The sequence below is a fragment of the Pithys albifrons genome, chromosome 28, assembly GCF_047495875.1.
Source record: "Pithys albifrons albifrons isolate INPA30051 chromosome 28, PitAlb_v1, whole genome shotgun sequence".
NCBI classification, from domain to species: Eukaryota; Metazoa; Chordata; class Aves; order Passeriformes; family Thamnophilidae; genus Pithys; species Pithys albifrons.
In genome coordinates this window covers 822,426-848,101 of record NC_092485.1, presented here as the reverse complement: position 1 = coordinate 848,101, position 25,676 = coordinate 822,426, and the positions used below count along the sequence as shown (strand labels likewise).

General features: G+C 48.3%; 1 protein-coding gene across 3 annotated transcripts in view; it reads left to right on the top strand.

Annotated features, from left to right (window-relative positions):
• Window positions 1-21,715, top strand: part of SLC16A4 (solute carrier family 16 member 4) — a 23,555-nt gene extending 1,840 nt beyond the window's left edge. For all 3 annotated transcript variants that reach the window (XM_071578631.1, XM_071578630.1, XM_071578629.1), the window contains 7 exons: window positions 49-181; window positions 3,280-3,423; window positions 4,838-4,999; window positions 7,046-7,561; window positions 8,691-8,902; window positions 11,075-11,168; window positions 19,825-21,715. In XM_071578631.1, coding sequence (XP_071434732.1) covers window positions 49-181; window positions 3,280-3,423; window positions 4,838-4,999; window positions 7,046-7,561; window positions 8,691-8,902; window positions 11,075-11,168; window positions 19,825-19,976 — 1,413 coding nt within the window. In that variant the 3' untranslated portion in view covers window positions 19,977-21,715. The remainder of the gene's footprint in view (window positions 1-48; window positions 182-3,279; window positions 3,424-4,837; window positions 5,000-7,045; window positions 7,562-8,690; window positions 8,903-11,074; window positions 11,169-19,824) is intronic.
• Window positions 21,716-25,676: the final 3,961 nt, after the last annotated feature.

The following is a 25,676-nucleotide window of genomic DNA, read 5'->3' as shown; positions in this document are numbered from 1 at the left end:
CCCTCCTGATCCCCTGTGGCTCCTCACCTGCATCCATTCCTGATCCAGGTCAATGTCCTTGTGATGGGGATGCTCAAGACCTTTGGGATTTTCTTCGTGGCATTCCAGGAGGAGGTGGGGGGCTCCTCTGAGCAGGTCAGTTGGATTGGCTCCATCATGTCCTCCCTGCGCTTCCTGGGAGGTGAGTTGGCACTGCCAAGGTTTGGGATGGCACCTTAACCTCGGGGCCACCTGCTTTAAAAGCACTGAGGATGATCCCATTCCCATCCCAAACTGCTCCAAGCTGGACAAGGCTGGTACCCACACGTGTCTTAGCAGGAAGGTGGTCCAAAGATGGGGTTGTGTGTCATTTAGATGGATCCTGGGAAGGAATTCTTCCCTGGGAGGGTGGGAGGGACTGGGATGGAGTTCCCAGAGAAGCTGGGGCTGCCCCATCCCTGGAATTGTCCCAGGCCAGGCTGGACAGGTCTTGGAGCAACCTGGGCTAGTGGAAGGTGCCCCTGCCCATGGCAGGGGGTGGAACTGGGTGACCTTTAAGGCTCTTTCCAACCCAAGCCAGTCTGGGATTCTCTGACACTCAACTGTAGGTTCATTGTACAGATCCAGAGCAGACACCAATTCTGTCACCAGCTCTGGAACAACTCTGGGCTCCTGGGCAGGGGATGGTTCAGGAAGCCAGTCAGGACATCAGAAAGTTTGGGCTTTGCCTCCTTCCCCTGAGCTCCCTGGGCACAGCAGAGTCTGTGCTCTCTCCTGATAATTAACCCATCCCAAATTCCTTGCCCTCCCTCCCAAGGCTGCACATGGATTCAATGAACCCAATTCCCAGGGATTCAATGAACCCAAATCCCAGGGATTCAATGAATCCACTCCCCAGGGATCCAATGAACCCAATTCCCAGGGATCCAATGAACCCACTCCCCAGAGATCCAATGAACCCAATTCCCAGGGATCCAATGAACCCAATTCCCAGGGACCAATGAATCCACTCCCAAGGATCCAATGAACCCAATTCCCAGGGATTCAATGAACCCCCTCCCCAGGGATTCAATGAATCCACTCCCCAGAGATCCAATGAACCCAATTCCCAGGGATTCAAAGAATCCAATTCCCAGGGATTCAAAGAACCCAATTCCCAGGGATTCAATGAACCCACTCCCCAGAGATCCAATGAACCCAATTCCCAGGGATTCAATGAACCCAATTCCCAGGGATTCAAAGAACCCAATTCCCAGGGATCCAATGAACTCCCTCCCCAGGGATTGAATGAACCCAATTCCCAGGGACCAATGAACCCAATTCCCAGGGATTCAATGAACCCAATTCCCAGGGATTGAATGAACCCAATTCCCAGGGATCCAATGAACCCAATTCCCAGGGATCCAATGAACCCAAATCCCAGGGATTCAATGATCCCAATTCCCAGGGATCCAATGAATCCACTCCCAGGGATTCAATGAACCCAATTCCCAGGGATCCAATGAACCCAATTCCCAGGGATCCAATGAACCCACTCCTGAGGGATTCAATGAACCCAATTCCCAGGGATCCAATGAATCCACTCCTGAGGGATTCAATGAACCCAATTCCCAGGGATCCAATGAACCCACTCCTGAGGGATCCAATGAACCCAATTCCCAGGGATCCAATGAACCCACTCCTGAGGGATTCAATGAACCCAATTCCCAGGGATTCAATGAACCCAAATCCCAGGGATTCAATGAATCCACTCCCCAGGGATCCAATGAACCCAATTCCCAGGGACCAATGAACCCAATTCCCAGGGATTCAATGAACCCAATTCCCAGGGATTGAATGAACCCAATTCCCAGGGATCCAATGAACCCAATTCCCAGGGATCCAATGAACCCAAATCCCAGGGATTCAATGATCCCAATTCCCAGGGATCCAATGAATCCACTCCCAGGGATTCAATGAACCCAATTCCCAGGGATCCAATGAACCCAATTCCCAGGGATCCAATGAACCCACTCCTGAGGGATTCAATGAACCCAATTCCCAGGGATCCAATGAATCCACTCCTGAGGGATTCAATGAACCCAATTCCCAGGGATCCAATGAACCCACTCCTGAGGGATCCAATGAACCCAATTCCCAGGGATCCAATGAACCCAATTCCCAGGGATCCAATGAACCCACTCCTGAGGGATTCAATGAACCCAATTCCCAGGGATCCAATGAACCCACTCCTGAGGGATCCAATGAACCCAATTCCCAGGGATCCAATGAACCCACTCCCCAGGGATTCAACGAATCCACTCCCAGGGACCCAATGAACCCAATTCCCAGGGATCCAATGAACCCACTCCCCAGGGATCCAATGAACCCAATTCCCAGGGATTCAATGAACCCAATTCCCAGGGATTCAATGAACCCAATTCCCAGGGATCCAATGAACCTAATTCCCAGGGATCCAATGAACCCAATTCCCAGAGATCCAATGAACCCAATTCCCAGGGATCCAATGAACCCAATTCCCAGGGATCCAATGAACCCAATTCCCAGGGATTCAATGAACCCAATTCCCAGGGATTCAATGAACCCACTCCCCAGGGATCCAATGAACCCACTCCCCAGAGATCCAATGAACCCAATTCCCAGGGATTCAATGAACCCAATTCCCAGGGACCAATGAATCCACTCCCGAGGGATTCAATGAACCCAATTCCCAGGGATCCAATGAACCCAATTCCCAGGGATCCAATGAACCCAATTCCCAGAGATCCAATGAACCCAATTCCCAGGGATCCAATGAACCCAATTCCCAGGGATCCAATGAACCCAATTCCCAGGGATCCAATGAACCCACTCCCAAGGATTCAATGAACCCAATTCCCAGGGATCCAATGAATCCACTCCCGAGGGATTCAGTGAACCCAATTCCCAGAGATCCAATGAACCCAATTCCCAGGGATCCAATGAACCCAATTCCCAGGGATTCAATGATCCCAATTCCCAGGGATTCAATGAACGCAATTCCTGGGAATTCAATGAACCCACTCCCAGGGATCCAATGAACCCAATTCCCAGGGATCCAATGAACCCAATTTCCAGGGATTCAATGAATCCACTCCCGAGGGATTCAGTGAACCCAATTCCCAGGGATTCAATGAACCCAATTCCCAGGGACCAATGAACCCAATTCCCAGGGATCCAATGAACCCAATTCCCAGGGATCCAATGAACCCAATTCCCAACCCCAAGCCCTGGGAAGCAGCTCCTGCCCCCTGAGCCTGACTGTGCCCTCTCTCCTGGCAGCGCCGTTGGTGGCCGTGCTGTGCCGGCGCCTGGGGGAGCGCCCCACGTCCCTGCTGGGGGCTGCACTGCTGGCAGGGGGCTGCCTGCTCAGCACCCAGGCCACCAGTGTGCCCTTCCTCTGCCTCTCCATGGGCCTCCTCCTGGGTGAGCAGCGCTGGCACACGGGCATTCTCCAGGGCACCGGGAGGGAATCGGCTCCTTAACCTTGGGAAGGGTCTGGAGGGGAAGACGAGGGCACCGGGATTGGGCAGCGGGAGAGGAGGAGACTGAGGGGAGACTCATTGGGGTTTGCAGCTTCTTGGGAGCAGCAGCTCAGATCCCTGCTCTGGGACCAGGGACAGCACCCAGGGAATGGCTGGAGTTGTGTCAGGGCAGGGTTGGGTTGGGTATCAGCAAAAGGTCCTTCCCCCAGAGGGTGGTGGGCACTGACCAGGCTCCCCAGGGCAGTTCTGGGTTGGATCTCAGGGAAAGGTTCTTCTCCCAGAGGGTGGTGGGCACTGACCAGGCTCCTCAGGGCAGGGTTAGGTTGGATCTCAGGGAAAGGTCCTTCCCACAGAGGGTGGTGGGCACTGACCAGGCTCCCCAGGGCAGTGGGCACAGCCCCAAGGCTGCCAGAGCTCCAGGAGTGATGGATGATCCTCTGGGGCACAGGGTGGGACTCTTGGGGATGGTCCTGAACAGGGCTGAGGGTTGGACTCCATGATCCCTTCCAGCTCAGCAGATTCTGGGATTTTGTGGTGGCCTGGAGTTGTGCCAGGGCAGTTCTGGGTTGGATCTCAGGGAAAGGTTCTTCCCCCAGAGGGTGGTGGGCACTGACCAGGCTCCCCAGAGCAGGGTTAGGTTGGATCTCAGGGAAAGGTTCTTCCCCCAGAGGGTGGTGGGCACTGACCAGGCTCCCCAGGGCAGGGTCAGGTTGGGTCTCAGGGAAAGGTCCTTCCCCCAGAGGGTGGTGGGCACTGACCAGGCTCCCCAGGGCAGTTCTGGGTTGGATCTCAGGGAAAGGTCCTTCCCACAGAGGGTGGTGGGCACTGACCAGGCTCCCCAGGGCAGTGGGCACAGCCCCAAGGCTGCCAGAGCTCCAGGAGGGTTTGGATGAACCTCTGGGGCACAGGGTGGGATTGTTGGGGGGTGTCCAGGGCAGGGCCAGGACTTGGATTTGATGATCCCTGTGGGTCCTTCCAACTCAGGATATTCTGTGATTCTGTAACCCTTGGGTGGCAAAGCATCTCCATCTCCTTTCTAGGAGACATTGGGTGAACCCTCAAAACCTCATTCTCAGCAGAATAAAACAAGTTTCAACACACTGGTCCCAATTGATCCTGATTTTTTCCTGGCTCCACCAAATCCTGGCCTTTTAAAAGCTCTCACTAAAAGGGCAGAGCCTCCAAACCCCCACAATATTCACCACAACTCACACAATCTTACTCTCCACCAGCAGAAATCCCCCTTCCATCCTAGAAATGCTCCATCCCAAAGACCTGACAGGGCACAGCTTAGAATTCCAAGAGCTCAGGAGACTTTTTGGGGTATGGATGTGTTTATTTTGATCTTCCCCCAGGGCTGGGCTTTTCCTGCCTGTACCAGGCAGCAGCAGTGATGACAGCCAAGCACTGCAGGGCAAGGCTGGGCTTTGCCAACGCCCTGGCACGCTCTGGGATGGGGCTCACCTTCCTCATGGCACCCCTCACCCAGCTCCTCCTCGACCTCTATGGCTGGCAAGGTCAGTGATCTCCTGCTCACCCAAATGTATCAGCACTCAGGGGGCATTTGGGGGGATCTGGGCAGGGGAAGAGGCTTTTTGTAAAGGTTAAAATTCAACATCTCTGCCTCTCCCAGGATGGTTTGGGGACATCTTAATGATTAAACAGTTTATCACTCATTAAAATCAGAGTCAGAACAGAGACCTCAGAAATCTAAACTGAAAATCCCTCCTCTTTACTGTGGTTTTAGGCCATCTTAAAGGTCCATCAATGAGGAGGAACAAAACAAGCTCCCACACCCCAGAGGCAGCTCTGGATTTGTTGTGTCCATCACAGCAAAAGGGGCTTAGAATCACAGAGAATCACAGAATGGATTGGGCTGGAAAAGACCTCCCAGATCACCAAGTCCAACCCTTGGTCCAACTCCAGTCCCTTTACCAGATCATGGCACTCAGTGCCACGGCCAAGCTCAGCTGAAAAACCTCCAGGGATGGGGAATCCACCCCCTCTCTGGGCAGCCCATTCCAATCCCTGAGCACTCTCTCTGCAAAGAATTTCTACCTGATCTCCAACTTCAATTTCCCCTGGCAGAGCTTGAGCCCATCGTGCCCCCTTGTCCTATTGCTGAGTGCCTGGGAGAAGAGACCAACCCCCACCTGGCCAGAACTTCCCTTCAGGCAGTTCCAGACAGTGCTGAGGTCACCTCTGAGCCTCCTCTTCTCCAGGCTGAACACCCCCAGCTCCCTCAGCCTCTCCCCACAGCACTTGTGCTCCAGTCCCTTCTCCAGCCTTGTTGCTCTTCTCTTCTCACTTGGGTTGGAAGAGACCTCTGAGATCATCAAGTCCAACCCTTGATCCAACCCCACTGGGATCACTCTGGCACTGAGTGCCCTGGGCTGGTGATCACAGTGGGGTTGGATCAAGACATGGTGGATTCTCTGTCCCTGGAGGTGTTTCAGAGGACACTCAGTGCCACATCCAGTCCCTTCTCCAGCCTCGTTGCTCTTCTCTGGCCCCGCTCCAGCCCCTCAATCTCTTGCCTCAACTGAGGGGCCCAGAACTGAACACAACACTCAAGGTGTGGCCTCCCCAAGGCAGAGTCCAGGGGAAGGGTCACTGCCCTGGGCCTGCTGGCCACGCTAGTTTGGATCCAGGCCAGGATCCCCTTGGCCTTCTTGGCCACCTGGGCACACTGGTGGCTCCTGTTGAGCTTCCTGTCCCTCAGTCCCCCCAGGTCCCTCTGCCTGGCTGCTCTCCAGCCACTCTGTGCCCAGCCTGGAGCGCTGCAGGCCTTGGGGTGGCCAAAGGGCAGGACCTGCACTTGGCCTTGTTGAACTTCATCCCATTGCAATCAGCCCATCTCTCAAGTCTCTCCAGATCCCTCTCCAGATCCCTCCTGCCTGTTCAGGTCCTTCTCCAGACCCCTCCAGCCTGACCAGGACCCTCTCCAGACCTCTCCATCCTGTCCAGATCCCTCTGCAGAGCCCTCCAGTCTGTCCAGGTCCTTTTCCAGATCCCTCCTGCCTGTCCAGGTCCTTCTCCAGATCCCTCCTGCCTGTCCAGGTCCTTCTCCAGATCCCTCCTGCCTGTCCAGGTCCTTCTCCAGATCCCTCCTGCCTGTCCAGGTCCTTCTCCAGATCCCTCCTGCCTGTCCAGGTCCTTCTTCAGATCCCTCCATCCTGTCCAGATCCCTCTGCAGAGCCCTCCTGCCTGTCCAGGTCCTTCTCCAGATCCCTCCTGCCTTCCAGCAGCTCGACACTCCCTCCCAACTTGGTGTCATCACCAAATTTGCTGCTGATGGACTCAATCCCCTCATCTAAACCATCAATAAAGATGTTAAACAGGACTGGCTTCCAGCCAGAAAAACAGGAATAAAACATTCCAGCCAGAAAAAACAGGAATAAAACTTCCTGTTTGGTTATCTCCTTCACAGGAGGGAAAAAATCCCTCCCCTCCTTATGGCAGAGCTTTCTCCATGTTCAATGCAAACACCCTGTTCTAAAATCTCATTTCCTGCTGCTCCTCTCTCTCACTCCAAGAATAAAACAGCTGTTGTGTTCCCTCAGGAACTCTGCTGATTTTTGGAGGCATCTCCTTGCACCTGGTGCCTTCCAACCTGTTGCTGAGACCCATCAGCACCCGACACTGCTCTGCCAAAAACCAGGACTGTGGGTCTTCAGTGGCACAGAAGGATCCAGAAACTCTTGCTGGATGTTTAGATGGATCCTCTCACAGGGAATTAGACTTTCAGAGTGCACAGGAGAGACTCCTGATGTCCCATGGCAAAGATGCCTCTGACCCAACAGATCCACCTGCCTTGGAGAAACCCACACTGGGCAGCTGCTCACCAGAAACAGCCACTGAGGCCAAAAGAAGCAACAAACCCCTTCCAGTGACCAACAAAGAAACTTCTCAGCCTCTCCTGGACCTGTCCCCACTGAAGGATCCACTTTTCTTCATCTTCACATGGTCTTTTTTGTTCAGCCACTTGGCCTATTTCGTGCCCTACTTCCACCTGGTGGCCAGAGCCAGGACTCTGGGAATGAGCAGCATGGATGGTTCCTACCTCATCTCAGTGGCTGGTAAGGCAAAACCAAACCTTTTAAACCCATTTTAGGATAAAAAACCAACTGAAACCTGGCCAAGAAATAGTCTCAGATATGTCCTAGAAGGAACCCTGCTGGCAGAGGTTGAGCTCCCAGCCCTGATCCCTCTGGATGTCCAGAGGCACCTTCTGCACATGCAGAAGTTGCTCTCACGTGGTGGGTGGTTCTCCCAACCCAAGGTGGATGATTCCTCACCCTCCCTGCTCCCAGGACACCAAATTTTCCAGTAAAAGTTACTCTCTGTCCTCCTGGAGCCTTCCCACCACCATCCCTGCTCTGCTTAAACCCACAAAAATCACTTCAGAATCCAAAGAGCTTCTCCAGTTTGACTCAGGAGAGGAAAAATTCAATATTGTGGGAAAAAAAATCCATCTTAACTTTGGATTTGGCACATTCCCCTTCAAGAGAAGGGGGGAAAAACCCCAATCTAAACTCCCCCAAAAACCAACACCTGATTAAAAACTGGGATTAACACACTGGGTTAAGAAAGCAGCTCCAACCTTAGGAATAATTAAACCTTTATTATAGAAAAATACATTTGAATTCTCCAGAGCTGGGGGATGTTTAGCAATGATGAGCTGTCAAAGAACTGAGGAATTCCCAGGAATTAAGAGTAGGAAGGACACAGAGGTGCAGGATATAAGGTGACAGTGAGCTCTCCTCTGCTTTTTGGTTTATAAAAATGTTATCAAGGAAATTTAAGAAAAAAAGAAGTATTAAAAGTTTGCTGAGCCTTTAAAAAAATGTGGGGCTCCTTCAGAGAAATGAAAATCTCATGCACATATTTCTTCTTAATATTCTGCTTTTTCTGCACCTCGGAAAAGGGATCAGACAGCAAGTTTATCTTCCCTGTTTTTCCAGAGATTTCTGCTGAGAGCAGAGCCCTTAATGGAAATTTGACAGAATTAAGGATAGCAGAGAAAGGCAAAAAAAAAAAAAAAAAAAAAGCAAAACCAAACATGGGTTTCACAAAAAGCCTTAAAACACCTTCCTGTAACTGTTCCCAGTGGGTGGAACTGGGATGGGATACAGGGAAAACCAGGGAAAAAAAAAAAAAACCCAAAGGAAGTTCCTGCTGAGGTTGTGGTGACTCCTGTCCCCTCAGGCATCACGGAGATGCTGAGCCAGCTGCTCTCAGGGTGGGTGGCTGACCACAACTGGACCAAGAAGTACCATTTCCATGTGACTTACCTGATCCTGTGTGGAATCACCAACCTCCTGGCACCTCTGGCCACAACATTCCCGCTGCTCCTCACCTACACAGTGGCCTTTTCCATCTTCTGTGGAGGCTTCATGGCTCTGGTGCTGCCGGTGCTGGTGAGTCTTGGGGTCGTTGTCAAACACCAACAGAGAGGGTGGGGCTTGATCTGCTTCCAACCCCAGAATTACCTGGAACACACACAGGGATCAGTCATGGCAGGATCCTGCTGGAGTGAAGCCAGAGAGGCCACCAAGATGCTCCAAGGGCTGGAGAACCTTTGACTTGGAGACTGGGAGAGTTGGGAATGTTCAGCCTAAGGAAGAGAAGGTTCCAGGGAGACCTTCCAGGGCCTGAAGAAGCTCCAGGAGAGCTGGAGAGGGAATTGGGACAAGGGATAGAGGGACAGGACACAGGGAATGGCTTCCACTGCCAGAGGGCAGGGAGAGGGGGGAGATTGGGAAGGAATTCCTGAGAGGGTGGGGAGGGGCTGGGATGGAGGGGCTGGGATGGAGGGGCTGGGATTGAAGGGCTGGGATCGAAGGGCTGGGATGGAGGGGCTGGGATGGAGGGGCTGGGATTGAAGGGCTGGGATCGAAGGGCTGGGATGGAGGGGCTGGGATGGCTGGGATGGAGGGGCTGGGATGGCTGGGATGGAAGGGCTGGGATGGAGGGGCTGGGATGGAGGGGCTGGGATCGAAGGGCTGGGATGGAGGGGCTGGGATGGAGGGGCTGGGATGGCTGGGATGGAAGGGCTGGGATGGAGGGGCTGGGATGGAGGGGCTGGGATGGCTGGGATGGAAGGGCTGGGATGGAGGGGCTGGGATGGAGGGGCTGGGATGGAGGGGCTGGGATTGAAGGGCTGGGATCGAAGGGCTGGGATGGAGGGGCTGGGATCGAAGGGCTGGGATGGAGGGGCTGGGATGGAGGGGCTGGGATGGCTGGGATGGAAGGGCTGGGATGGAGGGGCTGGGATGGAGGGGCTGGGATGGCTGGGATGGAAGGGCTGGGATGGAGGGGCTGGGATGGAGGGGCTGGGATGGAGGGGCTGGGATTGAAGGGCTGGGATCGAAGGGCTGGGATGGAGGGGCTGGGATGGAGGGGCTGGGATGGAGGGGCTGGGATGGAGGGGCTGGGATGGCTGGGATGGAAGGGCTGGGATGGAGGGGCTGGGATGGAGGGGCTGGGATGGCTGGGATGGAGGGGCTGGGATGGCTGGGATGGAGGGGCTGGGATGGAGGAGCTGGGATGGAGGGGCTGGGATGGAGGGGCTGGGATGGAGGAGCTGGGATGGAGGGGCTGGGATGGAGGGGCTGGGATGGAGGGGCTGGGATGGAGGGGCTGGGATGGCTGGGATGGAGGGGCTGGGATGGCTGGGATGGAGGGGCTGGGATGGCTGGGATGGAGGGGCTGGGATGGAGGAGCTGGGATGGAGGGGCTGGGATGAAGGAGCTGGGATGGAGGGGCTGGGATGGAGGGGCTGGGATGGAGGGGCTGGGATGGAGGGGCTGGGATGGAGGGGCTGGGATGGAGGAGCTGGATTGGAGGGGCTGGGATGGAGGGGCTGGGATGGCTGGGATGTAGTGGCTGGGATAGAGGGGCTGGGATGGCTGGGATGGAGGGGCTGGGATGGAGGGGCTGGGATGGAGGAGCTGGGATGGAGGAGCTGGATTGGAGGGGCTGGGATGGCTAGGATGGAGGGGCTGGGATGGCTGGGATGGAGGGGCTGGGATGGCTGGGATGGAGTGGCTGGGATGGAGGGGCTGGGATGGAGGGGCTGGGATGGAGGGGCTGGGATGGAGGGGCTGGGATGGCTGGGGTGGCTGGCCCATCCCTGAAAGTGTCCAAGGCCAGACTGGAACAACCTGGGACAGTGGAAGGTGCCCCTGCCCATGGCAGGGGGTGGAATTAGATGAGTTTTAAGGTCCCTGCCAAGCCAAGCCATTCCAGGATTCCATGATCCACACAGGGAGGCATCGTTACAATCTGGCATTTCTGTCTGGGAAGGAATTGAGAGTTTAAAACACTTTTCCCCCCAAAGTCTTATCCCCTGGAAGGCACCAAAGGCCCTCCCACCCCAGGAGCCTCCACCACACCCTCAGGAGGTGAGAGGATTCCAGGCCTGACCAGACCTGCAGAGCAAAGTCCTTCCAAAGCTGCAGCTGGAGAGGACACTCCTAAGGACAATCAAACAATGAATCCCTTGTGCTTACAAAATTATCAGTGAATCCCTTCTGGTTCTGCATTCCCAGGAAATCCAGCACTGATTGTCCGTTTTGCTTCACAAACAGGTGGATCTGGTGGGAGTGGAAAAGCTGCACAGCTACCTGGGCTTTGCTGCCTTCTTTGCAGGGATGGCAGCCATGGGAGGGCCCCCTCTGGCAGGTAAATACAGAATTAAATGGGATGGGATGTAATGTAATATAATATAATATAATATAATATAATATAATATAATATAATATAATATAATATAATATAATATAATATAATATAATATAATATATATAATATAATGTAATATAATATAATAAATATAATATAATATACATTCTATATATTCTATATACATTCTATACATTCTATATACATTCTATATATTCTATATATATTCTATATATTCGATATTATATATATCTATATATTATATATATAGAATATATACTATTATTATTCTATATATAATACATATTATTATTCTATATATAATATATTATATTTATTCTATTCTATTACATAAAATAATATTCTATATAGAATATTTATGTATAATGTATATATTCTATATTGAATATATATTATATTTATTATATTATATGCTCTATATAAAAACAGATGATATAATATAATATAATATAATATAATATAATATAATATAATATAATATAACATAACATAATATAATATAATATATACAATATAATATACATTCTATAGATTATATATATTCTATATATTATATATATAGAATATATACTATTATTCTATATATAATACATAGTATTATTCTATATATAATATAGAATATAGTTATTCTATTCTATTCTATTACATATAATAATATTCTCTATAGAATATGTATATATAATGTATATATACTATACTGAATATATATTATATTTATTATATGCTGTATATTAAAACAGATGATATAATATAATATAATATAATATAATATAATATAATATAATATAATGTAATATAATACATATTCCATATATTATATATATAGAATATATACTATTATTATTCTATATATAACACATATCATTATGCTATATATAAGACATATTATATATTTATTCTATTCTATTACATAGAATATATTATATGTATAATGTATATATTCTATATTGTATATATGTTTATTAAATTATATTATATGCTCTATATAAAAACAGAAGATGATATAATAAATATAAATATAGTATAATATAATATAATATAATATAATATAATACAATATATAATATAATATAATATATAATATAGTATAATACATATTCCATATATTATATATATACAATATATACTATTATTATTCTATATATAACACATATTATTATTCTATATATAACATATATTATATATTTATTCTATTCTATGATATGACATATGATATCATTTCCTGTATTTATATACAGCATATAATATAATAAATATAATATGTATTCCATATAGAATATATACATTTTATATATAATATATATTCAATATAGAATATATATTCTGTATGGAATTCTATATAGAATAGATATTCGATATAGAATATAGAATATATAGAATACATCTATATAGAATATAGATATATAGAATATATAGATATATATAGATAAAATATATATATAATATATAGAATATATAGAGTCTATACAATAGACTCTATAGAATAGATTCTACATAGAATATATTCTACATATTCTATATATTCTACATAGAATATATAAAATATCGAATATATAGACTACACATTATACATTGCATAATATAAGTATTAAATATTATGTATTATCCACCTTATTCCATATTCTGCATTCCATCTATAATATTAAATATTATGTATGATATACATCATTCTATGTGATACATACATCATAATATAATACAGAATATACAGAAAATATAACAAACATTATATATTAGGCATTGCATATTATACCTATTAAATATTCTATATTACTCTATATTATACCTATTAAATATTCTATATTATACCTATGAAATATTCCATATTATACCTATTAAATATTCTATATTATTCTATATTATACCTATGAAATATTCCATATTATACCTATTAAATATTCCATATTATTCCATATTACACCTATTAAATAATCCATATTACACCTATTAAATATTCTATATTATTCCATATTATACCTATTAAATATTCTATATTATTCTATATTATATCTATTAAATATTCTATAATAGTCCATATTATACCTATTAAATATTCTATATTATTCCATATTATACCTATGAAATATTCCATATTACACCTATTAAATATTCTATATTATTCCATATTATACCTATGAAATATTCCATATTACACCTATTAAATATTCTATATTATTCCATATTATACCTATGAAATATTCTATGTTATTCCATATTATACCTATGAAATATTCCATATTACACCTATTAAATATTCTATATTATTCTATACCTATTAAATATTCTATAATAGTCCATATTATACCTATTAAATATTCTATATTATTCTATATCTATTCAATATTCTATAATAGTCCATATTATACCTATTAAATAGTCAATAATATTCCATATTATATCTATTAAATATTCCATATTATTCCACATTATTCTATATTCCATCTGTAGTATTGAACATTATGTACAATATATCTCATTAGCATTATACCATAATATAATAAATACCCACCACACACATCCAGCTTGGAAAATGCCCCCTGGAACAGCTGGAAAATGTGACCAGTTTAACCACAGCCACATTCCCAAGGATTTTCCCCCCAGCAGTGTCAGAACTAACCCGGAGTTTGGCCTGGAGGGACCAGAGGGGAGGGAAAGGCTCAGCATTCCCACAGGGCTCAGCATTCCCACAGGGCTCAGCATTCCCACAGGGGCCCAGCATTCCCAGAGGGCTCAGCATTCCCACAGGGGCTCAGCATTCCCACAGAGCTCAGCATTCCCACAGGGGCTCAGCATTCCCAGAGGGCTCAGCATTCCCAGAGGGGCTCAGCATTCCCAGAGGGGCTCAGCATTCCCACAGAGCTCAGCATTCCCAGAGGGGCTCAGCATTCCCAGAGGGCTCAGCATTCCCAGAGGGGCTCAGCATTCCCACAGGGCTCAGCACAGGGCTCAGCATTCCCACAGGGCTCAGCATTCCCACAGGGGCTCAGCATTCCCACAGGGCTCAGCATTCCCACAGGGGCTCAGCATTCCCACAGGGCTCAGCATTCCCACAGGGCTCAGCATTCCCACAGGGCTCAGCATTCCCAGAGGGCTCAGCATTCCCACAGGGCTCAGCATTCCCACAGGGCTCAGCATTCCCACAGGGGCTCAGCATTCCCACAGAGCTCAGCATTCCCACAGGGCTCAGCATTCCCACAGAGCTCAGCATTCCCACAGGGGCTCAGCATTCCCACAGGGGCTCAGCAAAGGGCTCAGCATTCCCACAGGGCTCAGCATTCCCACAGGGGCTCAGCATTCCCACAAGGGTTCAGCATTCCCACAGGGGCTCAGCATTCCCACAGGGCTCAGCATTCCCACAGGGGCTCAGCATTCCCACAGGGCTCAGCATTCCCACAGGGGCTCAGCAAAGGGCTCAGCATTCCCACAGGGCTCAGCATTCCCACAGGGCTCAGCATTCCCACAGGGGCTCAGCATTCCCAGAGGGCTCAGCATTCCCACAGGGGCTCAGCATTCCCAGAGGGCTCAGCATTCCCACAGGGCTCAACATTCCCACAGGGGCTCAGCAAAGGGCTCAGCATTCCCAGAGGGCTCAGCATTCCCACAGGGCTCAGCATTCCCACAGGGGCTCAGCACAGGGCTCAGCATTCCCACAGGGCTCAGCATTCCCACAGGGCTCAGCATTCCCACAGGGCTCAGCAAAGGCCTCAGCATTCCCACAGGGGCTCAGCATTCCCACAGGGCTCAGCATTCCCAGAGGGCTCAGCATTCCCACAGGGCTCAGCATTCCCACAAGGGCTCAGCATTCCCACAGGGCTCAGCATTCCCACAGGGCTCAGCACAGGGCTCAGCATTCCCACAGGGGCTCAGCATTCCCAGAGGGCTCAGCATTCCCACAGGCTCAGCATTCCCACAGGGCTCAGCATTCCCACAGAGCTCAGCATTCCCACAGGGCTCAGCATTCCCACAGGGCTCAGCATTCCCAGAGGGGCTCAGCATTCCCACAGGGCTCAGCACAGGGCTCAGCATTCCCACAGGGCTCAGCATTCCCACAGGGGCTCAGCATTTCCAGAGGGCTCAGCATTCCCACAGGGCTCAGCACAGGGCTCAGCATTCCCACAGGGCTCAGCATTCCCACAAGGGCTCAGCATTCCCAGAGGGCTCAGCATTTCCAGAGGGCTCAGCATTCCCGCAGGGGCTCAGCATTCCCACAGGGCTCAGCATTCCCACAGGGGCTCAGCAAAGGGCTCAGCATTCCCACAGGGCTCAGCATTCCCACAGGGCTCAACATTCCCACAGGGGCTCAGCAAAGGGCTCAGCATTCCCAGAGGGCTCAGCATTCCCACAGGGCTCAGCATTCCCACAGGGGCTCAGCACAGGGCTCAGCATTCCCACAGGGCTCAGCATTCCCACAGGGCTCAGCATTCCCACAGGGCTCAGCAAAGGCCTCAGCATTCCCACAGGGGCTCAGCATTCCCACAGGCTCAGCATTCCCACAGGCTCAGCATTCCCACAAGGGCTCAGCATTCCCACAAGGGCTCAGCATTCCCACAGGGCTCAGCATTCCCAGAGGGCTCAGCATTCCCAGAGGGCTCAGCATTCCCAGAGGGCTCAGCATTCCCACAGGGGCTCAGCATTCCCACAGGGCTCAGCATTCCCACAGGGCTCAGCATTCCCAGAGGGCTCAACATTCCCACAGGGGCTCAGCAAAGGGCTCAGCATTCCCACAGGGGCTCAGCATTCCCACAGGGGCTCAGCATTCCCAGAGGGCTCAGCATTCCCACAGGGGCTCAGCATTCCCAGAGGGCTCAGCATTCCCACAAGGGCTCAGCATTCCCAGAGGGCTCAGCATTCCCACAGGGGCTCAGCATTCCCACAGGGCTCAGCATTCCCACAGGGCTCAGCATTCCCACAGGGGCTCAGCATTCCCACAGGGCTCAGCATTCCCACAGGGGCTCAGCATTCCCACAGGGGCTCAGCAAAGGGCTCAGCATTCCCACAGGGCTCAGCATTCCCACAGGGGCTCAGCATTCCCACAGGGCTCAGCATTCCCACAGGGCTCAGCATTCCCACAGGGCTCAGCATTCCCAGAGGGCTCAGCATTCCCACAGGGGCTCAGCAAAGGGCTCAGCATTCCCAGAGGGCTCAGCATTCCCACAGGGCTCAGCACAGGGCTCAGCATTCCCAGAGGGGCTCAGCATTCCCAGAGGGCTCAACATTCCCACAGGGGCTCAGCATTCCCAGAGGGCTCAGCATTCCCACAGGGCTCAGCATTCCCACAGGGCTCAACATTCCCACAGGGGCTCAGCAAAGGGCTCAGCATTCCCACAGGGGCTCAGCAAAGGGCTCAGCATTCCCACAGGGCTCAGCATTCCCACAGGGCTCAGCACAGGGCTCAGCATTCCCAGAGGGCTCAGCATTCCCACAGGGCTCAGCATTCCCACAGGGGCTCAGCATTCCCAGAGGGCTCAACATTCCCACAGGGCTCAGCATTCCCACAGAGGCTCAACATTCCCACAGGGCTCAGCATTCCCAGAGGGCTCAGCATTCCCACAGGGCTCAGCATTCCCACAGGGCTCAGCATTCCCACAGGGGCTCAGCAAAGGGCTCAGCATTCCCACAGGGCTCAGCATTCCCACAGGGCTCAGCATTCCCACAGAGCTCAGCATTCCCACAGGGTTCAGCATTCCCACAGGGGTTCAGCAAAGGGCTCAGCATTCCCACAGGGGCTCAGCATTCCCACAGGGCTCAGCATTCCCAGAGGGCTCAGCATTCCCACAGGGCTCAGCATTCCCAGAGGGCTCAGCATTCCCACAGGGGCTCAGCATTCCCACAGGGCTCAGCATTCCCACAGGGTTCAGCATTCCCACAGAGCTCAGCATTCCCACAGGGTTCAGCATTCCCACAGGGCTCAGCATTCCCACAGGGTTCAGCATTCCCACAGGGGTTCAGCAAAGGGCTCAGCATTCCCACAAGGCTCAGCAAAGGGCTCAGGATTCCTAGAGGGCTCAGCATTCCCACAGGCTCAGCATTCCCAGAGGGCTCAGCATTCCCACAGGGCTCTCTGATTGGATTCAGTTTGCATTTCTGGATATTTCTACTCATTAGATCCACTTTGGATATCTGGATATTGTCATTAGATCCAGTCTGGGTATCTGCACAACTCTCCTGATTATTTCTTTAGATTCAGTTGGTGTATCTGGGTATTTCTACTCATTAAGATTCACTTTGGATATCTGGATATTTCCCTGATTGGATTTGGTTTGGATTATCTGGATATTGTCATTAGATCCACTCTGGGTATCTGCACAACACCCTGATTAGATTCAGTTTGTGTATCTGGATATTTCTCCTCATTAGATCCAGTTTTTCTATCTGGATATTGCTCCTTAATAGACTCTGAGTTTATATCTGGATATTTCTCCTAATTACATTCACTTGGGATATCTGGATGTTGCTCCTGAGTACATCCAGCTCAGATATCTGGATAGTTCCCCTGATCAGATGCAGTTTGGACCCCTGGATGTTGCTCCTGATTGGATGCAGTTGGTGTATCTGGATACCACTCCTGACTCCAGTTTCTGTATCTGGGTATTTCTCCTGACTGGATTCACTTGGGATATCTGGATGTTGCTCCTGAGTAGATCCAAGGGGGAAAAAAAATCAGGGATGAAATTCACCCAAATGAAACAAGGATCCAAGTTGGCCCTGGGATGAAACCCCAACACGTTTAGTCCTGGCTGCAAACACAGCCCAGGAAGGGTTTAAATAACTTCAAAATATCAGAGGGATTCTGGCATGAGAAGACTCATCTTTGCCTCCCCAAACTGATGTTTTTTCAGGGAGCAAAGCCCAGAGCTTTAATGCAGCCTTTCTCCTCAGGGTATCCTAATGATTCAGTTGGTGTATCTGGATATTTCTACTCATTAAGATCCAGGTTGGATATCTGGATATTTCCCTGTTTGGATTCAGTTTGGATATCTGGATATTGTCATTAGATCCACTCTGGGTATCTGCACAACTCTCTGATTGGATTCAGTTTGTTTATCTGGATATTTCTACTCATTAGATCCACTTTGGATATCTGGATATTTCCCTGTTTGGATTCACTTTGGATATCTGGGTACTGTCATTAGATCCACTCTGGGTATCTGCACAACTCTCTGATTGGATTCAGTTTGTTTATCTGGATATTTCTACTCATTAGATCCACTTTGGATATCTGGATATTTCCCTGTTTGGATTCACTTTGGATATCTGGATATTGTCATTAGATCCACTCTGGGTATCTGCACAACTCTCCTGATTAGATTCAGTTTGTGTATCTGGATATTTCTCCTCATTAGATCCAGTTTTTCTATCTGAATATTGCTCCTTAATAGATCCTGGGTTTATATCTGAATATTTCTCCTAATTACACTCCCTTGGGATATCTGGATGTTGCTCCTGATTGGATCCAGGGGATAAAAAAAAAATCAGGGATGAAATTCAACCAAATGAAACCCCACCACAAGGATCCAAGTTGGCCCTGGGATGAAACCCCAACACGTTTAGTCCTGGCTGCAAACACAGCCCAGGAAGGGTTTAAATAACTTCAAAATATCAGAGGGATTCTGGCATGAGAAGACTCATCTTTGCCTCCCCAAACTGATGTTTTTTCAGGGAGCAAAGCCCAGAGCTTTAATGCAGCCTTTCTCCTCAGGGTATCTAAATGATTCAGTTGGTGTATCTGGATATTTCTACTCATTAAGATCCAGGCTGGATATCTGGATATTTCCCTGATTAGATCCACTTTGGATATCTGGGTATTGTCATTAGATCCAGTCTGGGTATCTGCACAACTCTCCAGATTATTTATTTAGATTCTGTTTGTGTATCTGGATATTTCTACTAATTAAGATCCAGCTTGAATATCTGGATATTGCTCCTTATAATAGATCCTGGACTTATATCTGGATATTTCTCCTAATTACACTCACTTGGGATATCTGGATGTTGCTCCTGAGTACATCCAGCTCAGATACCTGGATAGTTCCCTGTTTGGATTCAGTTTGGATATCTGGATATTCTCATTAGATCCAGCCTGGGTATCTGCACAACTCTCCTGATTATTTCTTTAGATTCAGTTGGTGTATCTGGGTATTTCTACTCATTAAGATTCACTTTGGATATCTGGATATTTCCCTGATTGGATTTGGTTTGGATATCTGGATATTGGCATTAGATCCACTCTGGGTATCTGCACAACTCTCCTGATTAGATTCAGTTTGTGTATCTGGATAGTTCTCCTCATTAGATCCAGTTTTTCTATCTGGATATTGCTCCTTAATAGATCCTGGGTTTATATCTGAATATTTCTCCTTATTACATTCACTTGGGATATCTGGATGTTGCTCCTGATTGGATCCAAGAGGGAAAAAAAATCAGGGATGAAATTCAACCAAATGAAACCCCACCACAAGGATCCAAGTTGGCCCTGGGATGAAACCCCAACACGTTTAGTCCTGGCTGCAAACACAGCCCAGGAAGGGTTTAAATAACTTCAAAATATCAGAGGGATTCTGGCATGAGAAGACTCATCTTTGCCTCCCCAAACTGATGTTTTTTCAGGGAGCTTTAATGCAGCCTTTCTCCTCAGGGTGGCTCCACGACCACAGCCAGAGCTACGTGGGCTCCTTCCTGCTGGCGGGTGGCTGTGCCCTGCTGGCAGCAATGCCCTTCTGCCTCGAGCCCTGGGCACAGCCAGGGAAGCACCACAGAGCCAGCCTGGGCTGCCCCAGGGCTGCCTGAACCTGCCAAACCTGGCACTGCACCCGGGGAAAGGCAGCTGGGCCAGCAAACACCAAGGGCAGCACCAGGGAAAAGGGGGAGTTTGGGGTGACAGATTCGGTTTGGACACCTGGGTTGGACTCTGGGCTTGTGTCTGGAGGTTGCTCCTGATTGGATCCAGTTTGTGTATCTGGGTATTTCTACTGATTAGATCCAGGCTGGATATTTCCCTGATTAGATTCACTTTGGATATCTGGATATTGTCATTAGATCCAGTCTGGGTATCTGCACAATTCCCCTGATTAGATTCAGTTTGTGTATCTGGATATTTCCCTGATTAGATCCAGGCTGGATATCTGGATATTGTCATTAGATCCAGTCTGGGTATCTGCACAACTCTCTGATTGGATTCAGTTTGTTTATCTGGATATTTCCCTGATTAGATTCAGTTTGTATCTGGATATTTCTACTGATTAGATCCAGGCTGGATATCTGGATATTTCTCTGATTAGAATCACTTTGGATATCTGGATATTGTCATTAGATCCAGTCTGGACATCTGCACAATTCCCCTGATTAGATTCAGTTTGTATCTCGATATTTCTACTGATTAGATCCAGGCTGGATATCTGGATATTTCCCTGATTAGATTTGGTTTGGATATCTGGGTATTGTCATTAGATCCACTCTGGGTATCTGCACAACTCTCTGATTGGATTCAGTTTGTTTATCTCAATATTTCTACTCATTAGATCCACTTTGGATATCTGGATATTTCCCCTGATTAGTCTCAGTTTGGATATCTGGACATTCTCATTAGATCCAGCCTGGATATCTGCACAATTCCCCTGATTAGATTCAGTTTGTTTATCTGGATATTTCCCTGATTAGACTCAGTTTGTATCTCGATATTTCTACTGATTAGATCCAGGCTGGATATCTGGATATTTCCCTGATTAGATCCACTTTGGATATCTGGACATTCTCCTTAGATCCAGTCTGGGTATCTGCACAATTCCCCTGACTAGATTCAGTTTCTGTCTCTGGATATTTCTCCTGGTTAGATCCACTTTGGATATCTGGATATTCCCCTGATTAAATTCAGTTTGTTTATCTGAATATTTCTCCTGGTTAGATCCAGTTTTTCTATCTGGTTATTGCTCCTTAATAGATCCTGGGTTTAGAGCTGGATATTTCTCCTAATTACGCTCCCTTGGGATATCTGGATGTTGCTCCTGATTGGATCCAGTCTGGATACCTGGATATTGCTCCTGATTAGGCTCAGTTTGGATATCTGGATGTTGCTCCTGATTAGAGATCCAGTTTGTGTATCTGGATACCACTCCTGATTCCAGTTTCTGTATCTGGGTATTTCTCCTGACTGGATCCAGTCTGGATACCTGGATGTTGCTCCTGACTGGATCCAGTCTGGATACCTGGATATTTCTCCTGACTGGATCCAGTCTGGATACCTGGATGTTGCTCCTGATTGGATCCAGTCTGGATATCTGGATATTTCTCCTGATTGGATCCAGTCTGGAGATCTGGATGTTGCTTCTGATTGGATCCAGTCTGGATACCTGGATGTTGCTCCTGATTGGATCCATTCTGGAGATCTGGATGTTGCTCCTGATTGGATCCAGTCTGGATACCTGGATGTTGCTCCTGATTGGATCCAGTCTGGATATCTGGATGTTGCTCCCAACTAGGCTCAGTTTGGATATCTGGATATTGCTCCTCATTAAAGCCATCTGAGAAACTCCCAGTGTGTTGTCATTTGATGGGAAGACACGGCCTGGCTGCCCTGAGTTCCTGCTCTGTCCTGAGCTGCTTTTCCATCTCCTGCATTAAATCCTGGTGTGCTCATCCCAACACCTCCAATCCAGAGTCCTCTCCTTGTCCTCCTGAGCATTCCCAGGAGCAAAACTCAGTCCCCCCTGAGTCACCAAGGAGCTCCCAAGGGCCAAAGCTCAACTTGGTCAATCCAGAGCCCCATCTCATCCTCCTGAGCATTCCCAGGAGCAAAACTGAGTTCCCTCTGAGTCACCAAGGAGCTCCAAAGTGCCAAAGCTCAACTTGGTCAATCCAGAGCCCCATCTCATCCTCCTGGGCATTCCCAGGAGCAAAGTTGAGTCCCCTCTGACTCACCAAGGAGCTCCCAAGGGCCAAAGCTCAACTTGGTCAATCCAGAGTCCCCTCCTTGTCCTCCAGAGCATTCCCAGGAGCAAAACTGAGTCCCCTCTGAGTCACCAAGGAGCTCCCAAGTGCCAAAGCTCAACTTGGTCAATCCAGAGTCCCCCTTTGTCCTCCTGAGCATTCCCAGGAGAAAAACTGAGTCCCCTCTGGGTCACCAAGGAGCTCCCAAGGGCCAGAGCTCAACTTGGTCAACCCAGAGCCCCCCTTTGTCCTCCTGAGCATTCCCAGGAGCAAAGCTGAGTCCCCCCTGAGTCACCAAGAAGCTCCCAAGGGCCAAAGCTCAACTTGGTAATCCAGAGCCCCTCCTTGTCCTCCTGAGCATTCCCAGGAGCAAAGCTGAGTCACCAAGGAGCTCCCAAGGGCCAAAGCTCAACTTGGTCTCTTCAGACACAAGCCCTGAGCCCTGGGGAGGGATTGAGGGACAGGGATTGTACTTCCATGAGGATACAGAGACAGCTGCTCCAGAAAATCCTCCTTCCTGCAGGATGGGGCTCTTCCATCTCCCAGGCTTTGGGATTTGCCACAGCTCAGATGACCTGGAGGCAAAACCAGTTCTGATGAAACCAGAACCACAACACAGCAAAGCCAGAGACCAAACCCACCCTCAGCCTGCTCTGCCCTTCCCCATCTTCCCACCCACCCAGAGGTTCCCTGGGAGTTTTCCAAAGGCTTTTCCCAAGGCAGCTCCAATACTGAGCCTGTATTTTACCACTATTTAATTTCATTTTCCTGGTCAAGACACCACACACACCTTTGACTAATGAAGTTGCAATTTTTTGCAATATTATTTGAAATTATTTTGCCAGCCTGGGATACCACAGGGCTTCATTCCAGCCACTGGCATTATCCTTCTTTTTGCCTCTCCCTAATTTTTATTATTAAATTGCAAAGAGATTTAATTATCCTTTTTTTCCCTCATCCCTTTTTTTCCCTCATCCTTTTTTTTCCCTCATCCCTTTTTTCCCTCATCCCTTTTTTCCTTTTTTCCCCCGTCCCTTTTTTTCCCTCATCCCTTTTTTCCCTCATCCCTTTTTCCCTCATCCCTTTTTTTTTCCTTTTTTTCCCTCATCCCTTTTTTTCCCTCATCCCTTTTTTCCCTCATCTCTTTTTTTCTCATCCCTTTTTTCCTCATCCCTTTTTTCCCTCATCCCTTTTTTTTCCTTTTTTTCCCTCATCCCTTTTTTTCCCTCATCCCTTTTTTTCCCTCATCCCTTTTTTCCCACATCCCTTTTTTCCTCATCCCTTTTTTCCCTCATCCCTTTTTTTCCTTATTTTCCCTCATCCCTTTTTTCCCTCATCCCTTTTTTCCCTCATCCCTTTTTTTCCTTATTTTCCCTCATCCCTTTTTTTCCCTCGTCCCTTTTTTCCCTCATCCCTTTTTTCCCTCATCCCTTTTTTCCCTCATCCCTTTTTTTCCTCATCCCTTTTTTCCCTCATCCCTTTTTTCCCTTTTTTTCCCTCATCCCTTTTTTTCCTCATCCCTTTTTTCCCTCATCCCTTTTTTTCCTTTTTTTCCCTCATCCCTTTTTTTCCTCATCCCTTTTTTCCCTCATCCCTTTTTTCCCTTTTTTTCCCTAATCCCTTTTTTCCCTCATCCCTTTTTCCCTCATCCCTTTTCTTCCCTCATCCCTTTTTTTCCCTCATCCCTTTTCTTCCCTCATCCCTTTTTTCCCCTCATCCCTTTTTTTCCCTCATCCCTTTTTTATCCCTTTTTTTCCCTCATCCCTTTTTTCCCTCATCCTTTTTTTCCCTCATCCTTTTTTTCCCTCATCCCTTTTATTCCCTCATCCCTTTTTTTCCCTCATCCCTTTTTTTCCCTCATCCCTTTTTACCTTTTTTTCCCTCATCCCTTATTTCCCTCATCCCTTTTTTATCCCTCTTTTCCCCTCATCCTTTTTTTCCCTCATCCCTTTTTTTCCCCTCATCCCTTTTTTTCCCTCTTTTCCCCTCATCCTTTTTTTCCCTCATCCCTTTTTTTCCCTCATCCCTTTTTTCCTTTTTTTCCCTCATCCCTTTTTACCTTTTTTTCCCTCATCCCTTATTTCCCTCATCCCTTTTTTTCCCTCTTTTTCCCTCATCCTTTTTTTCCCTCATCCCTTTTTTTCCCTCATCCCTTTTTTATCCCTTTTTTTCCCTCATCCCTTTTTTTCCCTCGTCCCTTTTTTTCCTTTTTTTCCCCTCATCCCTTTTTTCCCTCATCCCTTTTTATCCCTTTTTTTCCTTCATCCCTTTTTTTCCCTTTTTTCCCTCATCCCTTTTTTCCTTTTTTTCCCTCATCCCTTTTTTCCCCCGTCCCTTTTTTTCCCCCGTCCCTTTTTTCCTTTTTTTCCCTCATCCCTTTTTTTCCTTTTTTTCCCCTCATCCCTTTTTTCCCTCATCCCTTTTTATCCCTTTTTTTCCCTTTTTTCCCTCATCCCTTTTTTTCCTTTTTTTCCCTCATCCCTTTTTTTCCTTTTTTCCCTCATCCCTTTTTTTCCTTTTTTCCCTCATCCTTTTTTTTCCCTTTTTTCCCTCATCCCTTTTTTTCCCTCATCCCTTTTTTCCCTTTTTTTCCCTCATCCCTTTTTCCCTCATCCCTTTTTTCCCTTTTTTTCCCTCATCCCTTTTTCCCTCATCCCTTTTTCCCTCATCCCTTTTTCCCTCATCCTCTCTTTCAAATATTAAAGCATCAAGAGTTATTTCCCCTATAAAAACGCCCCTTTAAACAGTCAAATGGGTTCTTTCAAGCCCCCAAAATGAACTGGCCTATTATTTAATAAAAACCTATCGAATATTATAAAACTATTAAGGAATTATTGGCACAGATAAAGAAGTTCCTCCACAGATGATGGGTCGAATTCAGGAGTTACAGAACCACACAGAAACTGTGCTTAAATCAGGGGAAAATTAAAGAGAATGGGGAATATGCTACAAAAAGGGGCCAGCAGGGGCTTAGGAGGGGCCAGCAGGGGTTAGGAGGGGCCAGAATGGGTTTAGGAGGGACCAGCAGGGGTTAGGAGGGGCCAGCAGGGGTTTAGGAGGGACCAGCAGGGTTCAGGAAGGGCCAGCAGGGGTTTAGGAAGGGCCAGCAGGGGCTTAGGAGGGGCCAGCAGGGGCTTAGGAGGGGCCAGCAGGGGGTTAGGAGGGACCAGAATGGGTTTAGGAGGGACCAGCAGGGGTTAGGAGGGGACCAGAATGGGTTTAGGAGGGGCCAGCAGGGGTTTAGGAGGGGCCAGCAGGGGTTTAGGAGGGGCCAGCAGGGGTTTAGGAGGGGCCAGCAGGGGTTTAGGAGGGGCCAGCAGGGGCTTAGGAAGGGCCAGCAGGGGCTTAGGAGGGGCCAGCAGGGGTTTAGGAGGGGCCAGCAGGGGTTTAGCAGGGGCCAGCAGGGGTTAGGAGGGGCCAGCAGGGGTTTAGGAGGGGCCAGCAGGGGTTTAGGAGGGGCCAGCAGGGGTTTAGGAGGGGCCAGCGGGGGTTAGGAGGGGCCAGCAGGGGTTTAGGAGGGGCCAGAATGGGTTTAGGAGGGGCCAGCAGGGGTTAGGAGGGACC